At 36.8% G+C, this 15,107-nt stretch overlaps 1 protein-coding gene across 1 annotated transcript in view; it reads right to left on the bottom strand.

Moving 5' to 3' along the window:
* Positions 1 to 15,107, bottom strand: part of LOC127409995 (MAM domain-containing glycosylphosphatidylinositol anchor protein 2-like) — a 248,363-nt gene that overhangs the window by 161,919 nt on the left and 71,337 nt on the right. The window contains exon 2 of the mRNA XM_051644966.1: positions 11,375 to 11,514. Coding sequence (XP_051500926.1) covers positions 11,375 to 11,514 — 140 coding nt within the window. The remainder of the gene's footprint in view (positions 1 to 11,374; positions 11,515 to 15,107) is intronic.

Raw genomic sequence — 15,107 nt, 5'->3', positions numbered from 1 at the left:
TACTTATTTTTTTTCTTTTTTCTTTTTTTTGTGTTAAATCTGTAAACTAATATTAATATTAGTTTTACTTAAAATATGCTTTACTTGTAAACACAAGTTATCCATTACTTCCCCCCATGGCAAATGATTTGGAGGAACAAATACTTTATTGTGCATCTTTTGTTATATATTTTCATCATGATTCATTTGCTTGCTTGCTGGTGTTTTTAATCCAGCTTTGCAAAGAAACACTCCCTTTAGCAGCCTCTCTCCACTCTTTCTCTTTCTCTTTCTCTCCCAATCATCTTTTTTGTAAATGTGTGATACAATAAACAGTGTGCAGCACACAACTTGAACATACAGTATACAATATGCAGAGCATATAAGCATAGGGTGTTTTGTGTGGTTTTATTGATGCTAGTTGGTTACTAGGGTGTTTTGTGTGGTTTTTATTGTTGCTAGTTGGTTACTAGGGTGTTTTGTGTTGTTTTTATTGTTGCTAGTTGGTTACTAGGGTGTCTTGTGTGGTTTTTATTGTTGCTAGTTGGTTAATAGGGTGTTTTGTGTGGTTTTTATTGATGCTAGTTGGTTACTAGGGTGTTTTGTGTGGTTTTTATTGTTGCTAGTTGGTTAATAGGGTGTTTTGTGTGGTTTTATTGATGCTAGTTGGTTACTAGGGTGTTTTGTGTGGTTTTTATTGTTGCTAGTTGGTTACTAGGGTGTTTTGTGTTGTTTTTATTGTTGCTAGTTGGTTACTAGGGTGTCTTGTGTGGTTTTTATTGTTGCTAGTTGGTTAATAGGGTGTTTTGTGTGGTTTTTATTGATGCTAGTTGGTTACTAGGGTGTTTTGTGTGGTTTTTATTGTTGCTAGTTGGTTAATAGGGTGTTTTGTGTGGTTTTATTGATGCTAGTTGGTTACTAGGGTGTTTTGTGTGGTTTGTATTGTTGCTAGTTGGTTACTAGGGTGTTTTGTGTGGTTTTTATTGTCTCTAGTTGGTTACTATGGTGTTTTGTGTTGTTTTTATTGTCGCTAGTTGGTTACTAGGGTGTTTTGTGTGGTTTTTATTGTCGTTAGTTGGTTACTAGGGTGTTTTGTGTGGTTTTATTGATGCTAGTTGGTTACTAGGGTGTTTTGTGTTGTTTTTATTGTTGCTAGTTGGTTACTAGGGTGTTTTGTGTGATTTTTATTGTTGCTAGTTGGTTACTAGGGTGTTTTGTGTGGTTTGTATTGTCTCTAGATGGTTACTAGGGTGTTTTGTGTTGTTTTTATTGTCGCTAGCTGGTTACTAGGGTGTTTTGTGTGGTTTTTATTGTCGTTAGTTGGTTACTAGGGTGTTTTGTGTGGTTTTATTGATGCTAGTTGGTTACTAGGGTGTTTTGTGTTGTTTTTATTGTTGCTAGTTGGTTACTAGGGTGTTTTTATTGTTGCTGGTTGGTTAATAGGGTGTTTTGTGTGGTTGTTATTGTTGCTAGTTGGTTAATAGGGTGTTTTGTGTGGTTTTTATTGTTGCTAGTTGGTTACTAGGGTGTTTTGTGTGGTTTTTATTGTTGCTAGTTAGTTACTAGGGTGTTTTGTGTGGTTTTTATTGTCGCTAGTTGGTTACTAGGGTGTTTTGTGTGGTTTTATTGATGATAGTTGGTTACTAGGGTGTTTTGTGTGGTTTTTATTGTTGCTAGTTGGTTATAGGGTGTTTTGTGTGGTTTTATTGATGCTAGTTGGTTACTAGGGTGTTTTGTGTGGTTTTTATTGTTGCTAGTTGGTTACTAGGGTGTTTTGTGTGGTTTTTATTGTTGATAGTTGGTTAATAGGGTGTTTTGTGTTGTTTTTATTGTTGCTAGTTGGTTACTAGGGTGTTTTGTGTGGTTTTTATTGTTGCTGGTTGGTTAATAGGGTGTTTTGTGTGGTTTTTATTGTTGCTAGTTAGTTACTAGGGTGTTTTGTGTGGTTTTTATTGTTGCTAGTTGGTTACTAGGGTGTTGTGTGGTTTTTATTGTTGCTAGTTGGTTAATAGGGTGTTTTGTGTGGTTTTTATTGTTGCTAGTTGGTTAATAGGGTGTTTTGTGTGTTTTTATTGTCGCTAGTTGGTTACTAGGGTGTTTTGTGTGGTTTTTATTGTTGCTAGTAGGTTGCTATGGTGTTTTGTGTGGTTTTTATTGTTGCTAATTGGTTGCTATGGTGTTTTGTGTGGTTTTTATTGTTGCTAGTTGGTTGCTATGGTGTTTTGTGTGTTTTTTATTGTTGCTTGTCGGTTGCTAGGGTGTTCTGAGTGGTTTTTAGTGTGTTGCTAGTTGGTTACTAAGGTGTTCTAGATGGTTTTTATTGTTGCATGTTGGTTGTTAGGGTGTTCTGGATGTTTTTTAGTGCGCTGCTAGTTGGTTGTTAGGGTGTTATGTGTGGTATTTATTGTTGCTAGTTGGTTACTATGGTGTTCTAGGTGGTTTTATTGTTGTCAGTTGGTTACTATGGTGTTCTAGGTGGTTTTTATTGTTGCTAGTTGGTTGCTAGGGTGTTTTAGGTGGTTTTTAATTGTTGCTAGTTGGTTACTAGGGTGTTTTGTGTGCTTTTTATTGTTGCTAGTTGGTTACTAGGGTGTTTTGTGTGGTTTTTATTGTTGCTAGTTGGTTACTAGGGTGTTTTGTGTGGTTTTTATTGTTGCTAGTTGGTTACTAGGGTGTTCTGAGTAGTTGCTAGGTGGAGCTTACAAGTCAGAATAGTGCACATTCAAGTCTCTATGATATTCTGGTCTCTAGATGTGGATTGGGTCTCTCCTTCAGTGTAAGTCTGTGGGATTTTTTTCCACCTGTTTTTTTGTCCGCAAGGTACATTTTTTAAATGAGAAAATTAATTGCACACCAGGTTTAGAAATTAACCCAAAATGGCAACACAATTGAAAGAAATGCCCCGTACCTTCAAAACATGTGCATGTGAAAAACTGCCCCATAATGCATTTGCTCTGTTTCTTTTATTTATGTATTTCTACCCGATACTTAATATTCTATTTTAGGCCCAGTTATGCATATTATCTCATAAATTATGATTTTCAGTTGTACTGACTCACTAATAAAATATTATAAACACAAAAATACCCAAATAATGTATGAATTTCCTAAAGACTAAACAGTTTTGGGGATTGCATGCTTGAATGCATCTAAAACTACTTTTGTTGTGATGCATTTCAGAGCTTTGCAAATTTCTGAAATTCAAAAACTATTAAAAATGAAGAAACAACAAGGAAAGTTTGTTCAGAATCTAAAAAGATATTAAGATACATTTAAAACGTCTGGAGTTAGACACACTCCAACTTTGGAAAAACAACAGAAAATGTGTTTTTTACAGTATTTGGTATTTGCAGTTGACACAGAATGACCCAATATAATATTTTCAGCAGATACAGACACTTTCTTACAACTGTGAAAGAGAGTGATTTAAAATTAGGTGCACAATTTACATAAATGATTGTCTAAATTGTTGCCAGGGATGGGCGGATCGATCCTAAAGTATCGATACTTCCGATACTGATGTTGTATCAGAAATAATAACTAGAGATATTATTATTATTTGGTTACCATGAACAATAATCATATGTTTCAAAGTGAAATAAAAAGGATTCGACTGTATAATCAAATACTTGTGCAGGATGGGAACTATTTCTTTTTCCGCTCATCTTAACACACATGCTGAAAGACACAAGCAGACAAGCGCTCGCGCCGTCACAAGACTCGTTCAAACAAGAGGGATTAGTGTGTTGTAGAGTAATGATAGAAAATCAGACAAACAGCTTCTGGAGTAAATTCACACTAAAATAACAACATATCTAGTAATTGTTGTTAATAAGTAATTACAAAAAAGTTAACCATGGTTTTACCTAAGTAATACTGTAATAGTAACCATGGTTAATTGTGTGGTGACTATGGTTTAACTAAATACCATGGTTAAACTATAGTTACTGTAGTGAAAACATGGTTCATTTTTGTAAGGGTAAAAAAAACAGAAGTCTAATAATTTTCTGTTTAGGCTCACAAATGTAAATAATAATAATAATAATAATAATGACTTGAATTATATTATATAATATATAAATAATCAAATAATATTTTAAATTACCCATATTATCCCCAAAAAAAAAAAAAAAAAAAAAAATACAAATAATAAAACAAATCTATTTAATTGAAGTATTGTACTGGTATTGACGATACTGCATTTGAAATTATTGGTATCGGATCAAAAAGAAAATAAATGGTATCCCCCATCCCTATTTTACAGCATTTACTAATCTTGGTTTTTGTTAGCGTGGCAGCGGGGGCGTGGTCAAGCGTCTGTCCGGAGAGAGAGAAAGCGGTAAGGGCGCTTGCACCTGTTTTTAATTCTCTCTTGAACTGCCGCATCCCGCTGCACTTATCCCTCTCCTTGGCAGATTAGCCCGATTGGGGGGCGGGCGTGCGTAGTCACGGCCCGGCCCCGCCCTCCTCCTCATCACAGACCCCTAGATTGAGCTTCTAGTCCACTGGCCGAGATATTCAATGAAAAATTGTGGATGGTAGAAGAACTGAAAATTAGACTGAATGTCTATGGATGAGCACATCTGCGAGGGCTAAAATGCTTTATAGCGCCACCTACATTTTCAGATCGGCGTTTTGTGACGGAAGGTGAACAGAACCAAAAGTACATGCTTACTGAGTTAGGACAACAAAAAAGAGTCCCCCCCCCCAAAACAAAACAATTCTGTTTATTTTAAGATTATAAACGCATACAATATTATTTATGAATAATTGGAGTCTGTTTTTTATTTGGGGGCTTCTCTAAAAAATGCGACCAATTTTTTGCAATTATTTCACAGTTTCTGTGAATGGTGAGCTTTTACATTTGAGTGTGAAAAATTGCTTGTGGCAGCCCAAAAATGCCTCAGAGTTAAAGATGAATAAATGCTGTAAAATGTATTGTTCATTATTTGTTCATGAAACCTAATGCATTAACTAATGTTACCCTTATTGTAAAGTGTAACCAAAATAATAATTAAAACCTACTGTTTTGGTTTATTGCTTCAATATGTTGACTAAATAATTTGACCAACTTGTCTGTGCTATTACCAAATGTTTGAAGTGAAACAGGCCCGTTAGAAACCAGGAGAAATCTCAGTAATGGGAGAGTCCGCCTTTAGTCAGTGGACACACAACGAATGATCGCAGTATTCCTGTTTGCTGATTGGCCGTCCGTGTCACAGCCCGACACGGCCCGATTACTGAAAGACTCCTGACCCATTTTTGGGTGAACTACTCCATTCGTTTAATTTAATTTAATTTAGTACAGTAATAGAAACGAATGCTCAGATTGGACGGGATCCATGCGCTCCATCTGAGGCTATCGTCCAGAGGGATTCTGGGTAATAAAGAGGATTAAACACTTTTGAAACTGGCAACCGTGGCCCCATTTATGGCACAGATGATTTGCGAGCAACATGAGCATCGCATAAACGGCATCATATGTCTGCAGGGACCTCCGCTCAGATGGTGCTGTAATCCATGTGATGCGGCGACAAATGGAAGATTATAAGTGCTAATGCCAACATAAACTGAGTTTTCTTGATATTAATACTAGATTTCCTAGAAATTGGACTTTAAAATGTCTGATACTGTGATCAGAATTTCTGTCCATGCAAAAGTGATGCATTCCAACTATTTCACAGATATAACTCTGAAAACTTGCATTTCTTGATGGAAACCAGACTTAATGCGGACGTGAGACTTCAGACAGGGATACGGATGTGTTTTCACTCGCTCGGTCAGGCAGGCTTTTTATAATTTAAATACATCTGAATTTAAATGAAGATAATGCTGCATGTGCATCAAATTATTGTCTTTTCTGGAATCATCAGAACCCCGCTGCACGCATGCCGAGAGAAACTTTTGATATATTTAACTACATTAAAAGCATCTGGACTTTTAATGAATGGCCGCTAATACAGTCTTCTAATTAAAAACCTCTTGCTTTGGTCTTTGAGAATCTCCTGCCATTCTGAGCATTGTTCCCAGATTCGGAGTGACAGGCCTGAAGCGTTCCCGTGGCTGGACCTGAGTAGATCTCCTAATGATTTGATTTCAAAGGAGACACATAAAATCTTTGATCTCGCCTCACTCTCGTTTTAAATTTTTAATTAAGCGCAGAGAAGAGACGGAGCACGCAAGATAAATCACAGTCGGAAGGTCTTTAATTCAATAGGCTTCACCTTTTCAACTGAAATATAGGAATCAATACATGCTCTGCGTGACTCTACTGGGCGTGAATGTACAAATGAATGGGCTGTATTATTGATTAAAAGGGGAATTAAATATTAATTAGGGTGAATGGGTAGAGTTAATCCCTGAAACATCAACAAATTGCATTTAATTTATCCTATCCAACAAACTGACACTACATAAATCTTCCTGGTAGAGACTGAACAGATTTTTTTTCTGTCCACGCCGAAGTAAACACAACGTAAATAAACATTTAAACAAGAGGAATTTCTTTCAAAGATTAAGTTGCATGAAAAAAATGACATTAATCAAACCCCCTGACCAATAGGAAAATGACGTAATAAAAAATTATGTATATATATATATATATATATATATATACACACAGTACTGTGCAAAAGTCTTAGGCACTTAAGATGTTTCAGAAAAACATTTGTCTGAAGATGGTTATTTATATCTTCTGCTTTAGTGTGTCAATAGGAAATACACATTTTAGACTCCAAAACATTTCTTTTGCAAATAGAAAAGATTAGAATAGAAGAACAGGGAGCCCTGCAACAGATGTCATTGTCCCCCACAAAGCCCCCCACTGAACATCATGTCAGTCTGAGATTACATAAAGAGACAGAAGCAATTGAGACAGATTAAATAGATAGAAGAACTGTGGTGAATTCTCCAAGAAGCTTGAACATCCTATCTGCCAACAACCAAGAGAAACTGTGTCCAGGTGTATCTAGGAGAATTGGGGCTGTTTTGAAGGCAAAGATGGTCACACCGAATATTGATTTAGCTTTTTTTATGTTTACTGGACTTTGTATGACATTAAGTGATAAATGAAAACTATTTATGGCATTATTTTTGAAGACATCCTCACTATGCAACATTTTTCACAAGTGCCTAAAACATTTGCACAGTTCTGTATATATATATATATGTCTATAAACAGGGTTGGGGAGTAATGGAATACATGTAACAGGATTACATATTTAAAATACAAAATATAAGTAACTGTATTCCATTACAGTTACAGTTTAAATCATTGATAATTAGAATACAGTTACATTCAAAAAGTATTTTGATTACTGAAGAGATTACTTTGCATATTATTGTTATTTGTTTCATTTAATATTTAGTCCTTTCAGATGGAAAACATTTATACATATAAATGATGTGATCCAAAGTGCATTTGAACAGCAGTGAAACACTTTCTTATGATGTGTTACATTCATACGAGCAGACAGAGAAGTACGTTTGAAGTAAGTTTGGAGCAGAAGAAACAGAAATAAACCTTGTGTAAATTGTCAGCTTTACGCTAAGATAAAATGCTATTTCTGGCCATTTTACATGCACATGTTACCAGACACGATCATATTTTATTAGCAAGAAAATTCACATTAGATCATAATTTCTTTTTTTCTAGTAAGACCTTTGATATTAGGGCAAAAATCATATTCTTGATAATAATTTTAGTATTGTTTTCCTGTAAAAATATCTAAAAATCCTTAAAACAAGATCAATTTGATTTATCTTGTTTTAGAAACAACACTGCATAAGATATTTCGGTTTTTCAGAGAATGTATTTTTAACGTGTATTTTGTCTTACTGAACTGACAGAGTTTTTATAGTCAAAACAAGTGAAAAAATCTACCAGTGCTGAAGAAGTAATCCAAAGTATTTAGAATACATTACTGACCTTGAGTAATCTAACGGAATACATTACAAATGACATTTTACAGCATGTATTCTGTAATCTGTAGTGGAATACATTTCAAAAGTAACCCTCCCAACCCTGTACACATATATATATATATATATATATATATATTAGGGCTGTCAATTGATTCAAATTTGAATCAAATTAATTAAATGGTATGCCGATTAATTCATCGAATGTACACCTGCGTCAGACAAACGCTTTTGGAGCGTCTCTGTTGCGTTGCGTCATAAACATGTTGTTTTTAGGTTGCTGTGTCAAGTTAAACGAAGTTTGAAACTTAGAAAAACACATCTTGAGATCCCTGTGTTCGGATATGTGCTCCATCAAGCTGCGTTTGAACGCAAGAGCATGTTCTCATCTTGTGCTGTCTGCTGTCGGTAAGTGTAGTTTGTTCTTTGTATAAGCTGTGCATTGTCTATTCAGCGAGTTCTGTATATATATAAATATACAGAACTCTTATTTAAAGAATTTACTTTTATTACGGTATCTACCTACTGGGCAGGGTGTGTGTGTGTATATATATATATATATATATATATATATATATATATATATATATTATTTAAATTATTATGTATTATTTAATTTGAATTATCTTTATTCGGAGGCCTTTTTTGACCGAGTGTTTAACTCGATGATAATCGATATGTCATGTAAATATTTTGATTAAAAAATGTTAGCGATTTGCTGCCCTAACTTTTACTATTGATAAAGTCTTCAGAATGCATGTTTAAAAAATATAAAAAATTAGTTGGACATGCAGAATTTTGTCATTGCTGAATTATAGTCCAAGAAGTCGTAATTATGATAATTCCAACATGACATGAGCACAGATACACATAATTACTTATTTTCCATGTGAAGAGCTTAGCCAATCATAAGAGAGGTAATTTAAATACAGAAGTCTTAAAGATACCGTAGCAAAAACAGCTTGTTTATTTGTAAGGTTTAGAGAGAGAGTGAAAAACTAAATGAGTTCCTTGAGATTCTGGTAGGACTGACAGAATAACTGCATGAACAGCAGTGTTCATGAAAATCTTTCTCATATGTCTTTTTATGTCCTACGGTCGAATCTTGAGTCTCAATACCTGAACGCGACAGCATCAGCTATCAAGTATTTACTCTCTTGCAAAGCAGCATATTTGTCAACTAGAGCAAAAAAAAAAAAAAAAAGGGTCTTCCGCTTGATTTCGCCACTGCAATGGATTTATTCTGGGTTAGTGGAGTTTATTCGCTCCGTTGTGTGGCCGTATTCAGTTGGGAAATATGTGAGGAGCAAAACCCACCGCACGTGAGTGGATTACAGTTCAGAATCATTTCTCCACAGATGTCTCCTGGGGACACTGACAGAGGCTGAACATTATAAGTGTGCTGAGCTAAATTAAGACATTAATAAATAAGTGTGACACCCTAATGTTCCCTAATGTCTTAACTGAGAAGATTTAGCAGAAGAGCTTGGACATGATATCAGGTACAGTGGAGATCAGAGAACTTTATTAAGTATATTCAGACTTTTATTTCATCCATGATAACTAGTGAACCATTCCAGCCACTGAAGATATGATATTCAGAAATGAGCTTCATTCTTTAACACACTTTATGTAAAAAGGTGTATAATACGCTATCTGTTAGCATTCCCATTTATCTCAGTGGAACTTGGCTGGCGCGTGACCCCTGGATACCTGCACACTGCTTATGGACGCTCAGATCTGGGCCAATGGTTTTATTTTAAACCAATCAGAAAACAAGGCAAGAAAGAGAGAGAGAGAGAGAGAAAGGGAGAGAGAGAGAAAGAGGAAGTTAAAGCAGATTAAAGGCTTTGTTTACATTTTCATTTTTAATGTTTTGATAGTCGGAGTTTGAATAGTCTTGGATCCGCTGAACATTCCGTTAATGTAAATCTATGGGATTTGGGGAATATTTAATGGCCCGCTGTGGAGAAACCGTAATTCTGATCATTTAGAAAAAGCATCCTGAGTCAGAACAGTCTGAAGGTCCGTGCCAAGTTTAGTGGATGTAACTTGAAAACTCTTTGAAGAATAACAATCAGTAGAATGGAGGGGGCCTGGGTAGCTCGGCGAGTAAAGACGCTGACTACCACCCATGGAGTCGCGAGTTCGAATCCAGGGCGTGCTGAGTGACTCCAGCCAGGTCTCCTAAGCTACCAAATTGGCCCGGTTGCTAGGGAGGGTAGAATCACATAGGGTAACCTCCTCGTGGTCGCTATAATGTGGTTCTCGCTCTCGGTGGGGTGCGTGGTGAGTTGTGCGTGAATGCCGCAGAGAATAGCGTGGGCCTCCACACGTGCTACGTCTCTGCAATAACGCACTCAACAAGCCACGTGATAAGATGCGCGGATTGTCGGTCTCAGACACGGAGGCAACTGAGATTCGTCCTCCGCCACCCGGATTGAGGCGAGTCACTACGCCACCACGAGGACTTAAGAGCACACTGGGAATTGGGCATTCCAAATTGGGGAGAAAAAGGGGAGAAAAAAAACAAAACAATCAGTACAATACAATTTCTGAAAAAACGTCTGTAGAACAACAGTGAGTTATATGTGACAACCTGGCTACGCCGGGCGTGTCCGTTGACACGGCGCAACACAATGGCTTGAGGCTGTCTACACTGGACGCATCTACTCAAACGTTATAAACCGTTTGTTTGTGTTGTTGGCAGTTAGTAGCACCAGTGTGCATAGCATAAAATGGAACGGAAACACCCTTTTAGGGCACCTACACATTAGAGTTAACGCTGCATCAGAGAACACTGCGAATGCACTGATTTCAAAGGTGATGGTGCATTGTAAGGACAGAGAGGAAAATGCAAGGTATTCTGATTCTGAAGCTCCATCATACAACTAAAAATTGAGAAGATTTCAACTTTTGCCGCAACACATTCTGGTGTGGGCATCCGTTTACCAATGGGAATCAGTTGCACAGTGAAATCGAAAAAACATGGCTGACAAACTCAAACAAGTGGCGTATTCATTCCATGTGGTACATGCCTCAAACGGACCTTTCGCAGTCCCATGCGTCAAGCGCTCTGTCAGTGCTTTCCTTGGTGTGTAAGCGCCCTTACCATCGACGCAATGGACGTGGCATGACGGACACGCCGCAACTGATGCTTCCAGTGTAGACAGCATCATTGATTATAATGGGGTTCTATTGCTTTTGACGTGACGCGCCGCTCGTGTACAGTGTAGACAGGGTGTGAGTTACTTTTCAAACCTTTTTATTTCAAAAGAATTCAGAGCTGAAGCTAACCAGCCAAACCTGGACCACTTGGAAAGTACTCATAAGAAATTAACAACTTTTGAAGAGATGTCCAGAAATGCACAATCTATTTTTTAAGGTGTCTGTCTCAGGAACAGAGAGTGTGTTAGTTGGTTAATACGATGATCGTATGAGCTGTTATTGGTCTGTTTAGGACAGCAGATCTCACCTGTGGTCGTGGATGTCCAGTGACCAGGCAGGTGAGTTCAAGGGTCTCTCCCTCTCTGATGGTGTAAACTCGCTCCGAGTAATGCTCCTCTTCCACGTTACACGCATGTCCTGAGTGCACAATGCGAACAGTAGGAGGTGCTGCGAGGAGAGAGCAGAAGATACACAGAACCATAAACATCTACAATCCAAATTAACTCCCGTATTCATTCATTTCAATAAACAGGATACATTACATATAGAGTAACTGGGCAGGAACCTCTGATTAGCTCGTCTCACAGTCTAGTCTATTTTCTACAGTCTAGTTTTGGGCACTTGTCAGCTTGTCTAAACACCAGATTAACAAGACTGGACATCCACATAGACCGGATTAAACCAATTAAAACCAGCAAACCATCTTAGGCTAGTTTCATCTATTTTCTGCAGTGCTATTAAGGCTGCTCATTATGCATCTTTGAGTTACATTTCCACCATCTTGTGAACTCCAACTGACATTTAATTGCATTGATGCACACTTTTTAGTGTCCTTACTAACTCCTGGATCAAAACTGAAGGTCTAGAGGAGAAGTGGGCTGATTTTTGCACAGAAACAGGAAGTGATGCAAAAGTAAAAAGCCGTTTAGGGTTGCTGCACTGTTTTTAAAATCAAATTTAAGTATTTTTAAGACCTAAACAAATAAAATGAATACCTAATGTCCAAACCAGAACAAACCTACACATTCTCAAGATGAATTGTGTCCCACAGATTATTTTACTTATACTGCCTGGGGCAAATAATTAGCCCAATTATTCAAATGTTCTCTTTCAAAGTCCATATATTAAAATGTTCTTAAGTCTTTCCTGTGACAGGCAAAGACATCAAGGCTAAAAGACTCCAGATTGAATGAAATTGCAGATTAGAGGTCGACTGATAGTTGATTTTGCCACTAAGATGGTGGAAAATGTCGATAACTGATTAATCGGCTGATAGTTTTTAAAAATTGATTTATAGAATGATCAAAGATTTCTTTGTCTCTCCTCACTATGACGGGTACAGATATTGAGGCTACAAAAGTCCAAAATGAGTTTATTGTGCAACAACAATTCCAATAATAACCAGAAAAATTCAGATTTGGTGCATAACAAAGGACTTTTAAGTATAAACAAGCCCAATATACACTGGATATCGATCTAGTTATCTAACTATCCTTCTATCTATCTATCTGATTTTACCAGATGAGAAATAAAAAAATAAGGAATAAAAAAATTAACTATCGGCAAAGAGTTTTGCAGAAACCGCTAGTTCCAAAAACCAACTATCGGCACCGATATATCGGTCTACCTCTATTTCAGATATAGTTTATTGTGCAACCAAAATACTGTACCAATAATAACCAGAAAAAAATTATATTTGGTGCATAACGTGGGACTTTTAACTATAAAAACAAGCCTCAAAAATCCACTGCGGACTCTTATTTTGAAATATCTGGCTCTCAGCTGCTCAAGCAAACAGATAAGGAAATAGATTATGCATTATTACAATACGTTGATAAAACATTGTCTTAACAAATATGAGCAGTAATTCATCAACAGTAGATCATCAGCGATCGCTCGTCATAAATGTCCAGTACTCACTACAGAATCTTCTCTTTTAAGCGTGCAGCACACGCAGACGATATATTTATTTAATTAAATCTCACATTAGGCCATATCCTGATTCCTGTCTTTCCATCCACAAAATTTTACATCTTTAAAATGATAATTAAGACTTTTGTTATACCATTCAAGATATTTAAGACTTTCTTTATTGGCCTTACATTTTTGAAAACTGAATTTAAGACATGTTAAGGATGTTTAAGGACCTACAGGAACCCTGGAAGCACCCAAAACAGGTAACATGAGGAGGGTCGTTTATGTCAGTAACTAATCTTTAGACACTAAAGTTCTCCAAGACCTCATAACATCTCATGCTTGTGAGCCACACTCACTTTTAATTGCTTTAATTCAAGTTTTATTTATTCTGCATCCTTGAAAACTGTGACTTACATGTGTTTACATTTGATTTTCATGCACTGAAAACCCTAATGTTGTTATTACCGGAAAAAATCAAGTTGTCGTAAACATTACTCGAAATGTCAAGTTTTGGGCTTATAACTCAAATATATATATTCCCAGAATTTATTTTTCTTAAAAATCCATAGGCTTCAGATTTTAAGTGTTAATAATTCAAACTAATGAGTACAAAATTGAGGCTATTGGGAACACCCATAATGCCCTGCTCTTGAATTAACTAATTATATTCCCTTGGTCAAAGTGAACTTATGAGGCATTTAAATAGTTATTATTAAGAATTCATAGATGTTTTAGCTCTTTTGTAGTATTTTTAATGTTGTTTTGTTGTGAATAGATGTTTCATGGGATGTCACCATTAGGGTGATCAGTGTCTGTGTTTGTAGCTTGTTAGCCTGCTTAGCATTGCTTATTCTTATACGCTCATCATTTTATCTTTTGCCATTTTACCGCATGCTTCATTATCCCCCCCGCTTTTCTACTGTTAAAACTGTGTTTTTTATCGCACGCACCCGTTTCTCTCTTTTCTTTTCTTTTTTTCCGCTTGTCTACATCTCGCATGTCGACTGCGTGCATTAGTTTTCTCCTCTGTGTTTTACATGGATTACTGCATCAGTCTCAAACATCTGTTGATCAGGAACCACAACGAACCACATCGAACTCAAACCCTCGCCACACAAGAACAACCATAACAACAACAACAACAAACAGTTGCGGTAAGTCATGGCATCCGCTCATGTTATTAGATTTTATGTAGATTTTCTAAAATTGTTATTCATGTTGGCACTAACGATGTCTGGCTTCGACAGTCGGAGATCACTAAAGATAATGTTAAAGAGGTGTGTGAACTTGCAAAACGATGTCAGACACTGTAATATGCTCTGGCCTCCTCCCTGTTCATCATGGTGAGGAGGTTTATAGTAGATTAGGGTCACTGAATGGCTGGATGTCTGAGTGATCCAATACCAACTAAGCTCTTAAAAGAGGTATTCCCTGTAATCTCAGAACCTCTTCTTAATATTATTAACTCCTCACTATCCTTAGGACATGTCCCAAGAAACTGGCAAATGGCAGTTCGAACCACTTCAAACTGCTTATTAAGAAGCCACAGCTTGATTCTGGAGAATTGACTAATTACAGACCGATTTCAAATCTCCCGTTTATGTCGAAAATACTAGAAAAGGTAGTGTCATCCCAACTATGTTCATTTCTACAGAGAAATGGTATATATGGATTTAGGCCCCATCACAGTGCAGAGACTGCACTTATCAGAGTTATAAATGACTTGCTCCTATCATCTGATCGCGGCTGCATTTCTCTTCTAGTGCTTTTAGATCTTAGTGCTGCCTCCGACACCATAGATCACGACATTCTCTTGAATAGGCTGGAGAATTATGTTGGCATTTGTGTACTTGCATTAGCATGGTTTAGGTCCTATTTATCAGACCGCTACCACTTTGTCTGTGTAAGTGAGGAATTGTCAAATCAAACAAAAGTTCAGTATGGAGTGCCACAGGGATCCATTTTAGGGCCTCTGCTTTTCTCCTTATATATGCTTCCCCTGGGAGATATTATCAGGAATCATGGAATAAAGTTTCCACTGTTATGCCGAAGATACCCAACTTTATATTTCTTCTAAACCCGACGAAATTTCACAATTCTCCAAATTAGCAGAATGTATCAAT

Source organism: Myxocyprinus asiaticus, chromosome 19 (assembly GCF_019703515.2).
Source record: "Myxocyprinus asiaticus isolate MX2 ecotype Aquarium Trade chromosome 19, UBuf_Myxa_2, whole genome shotgun sequence".
NCBI lineage: Eukaryota > Metazoa > Chordata > Actinopteri > Cypriniformes > Catostomidae > Myxocyprinus > Myxocyprinus asiaticus.
Note: the sequence above shows the minus strand (reverse complement) of the source record. Positions and strands in the feature narration are given on the sequence as shown.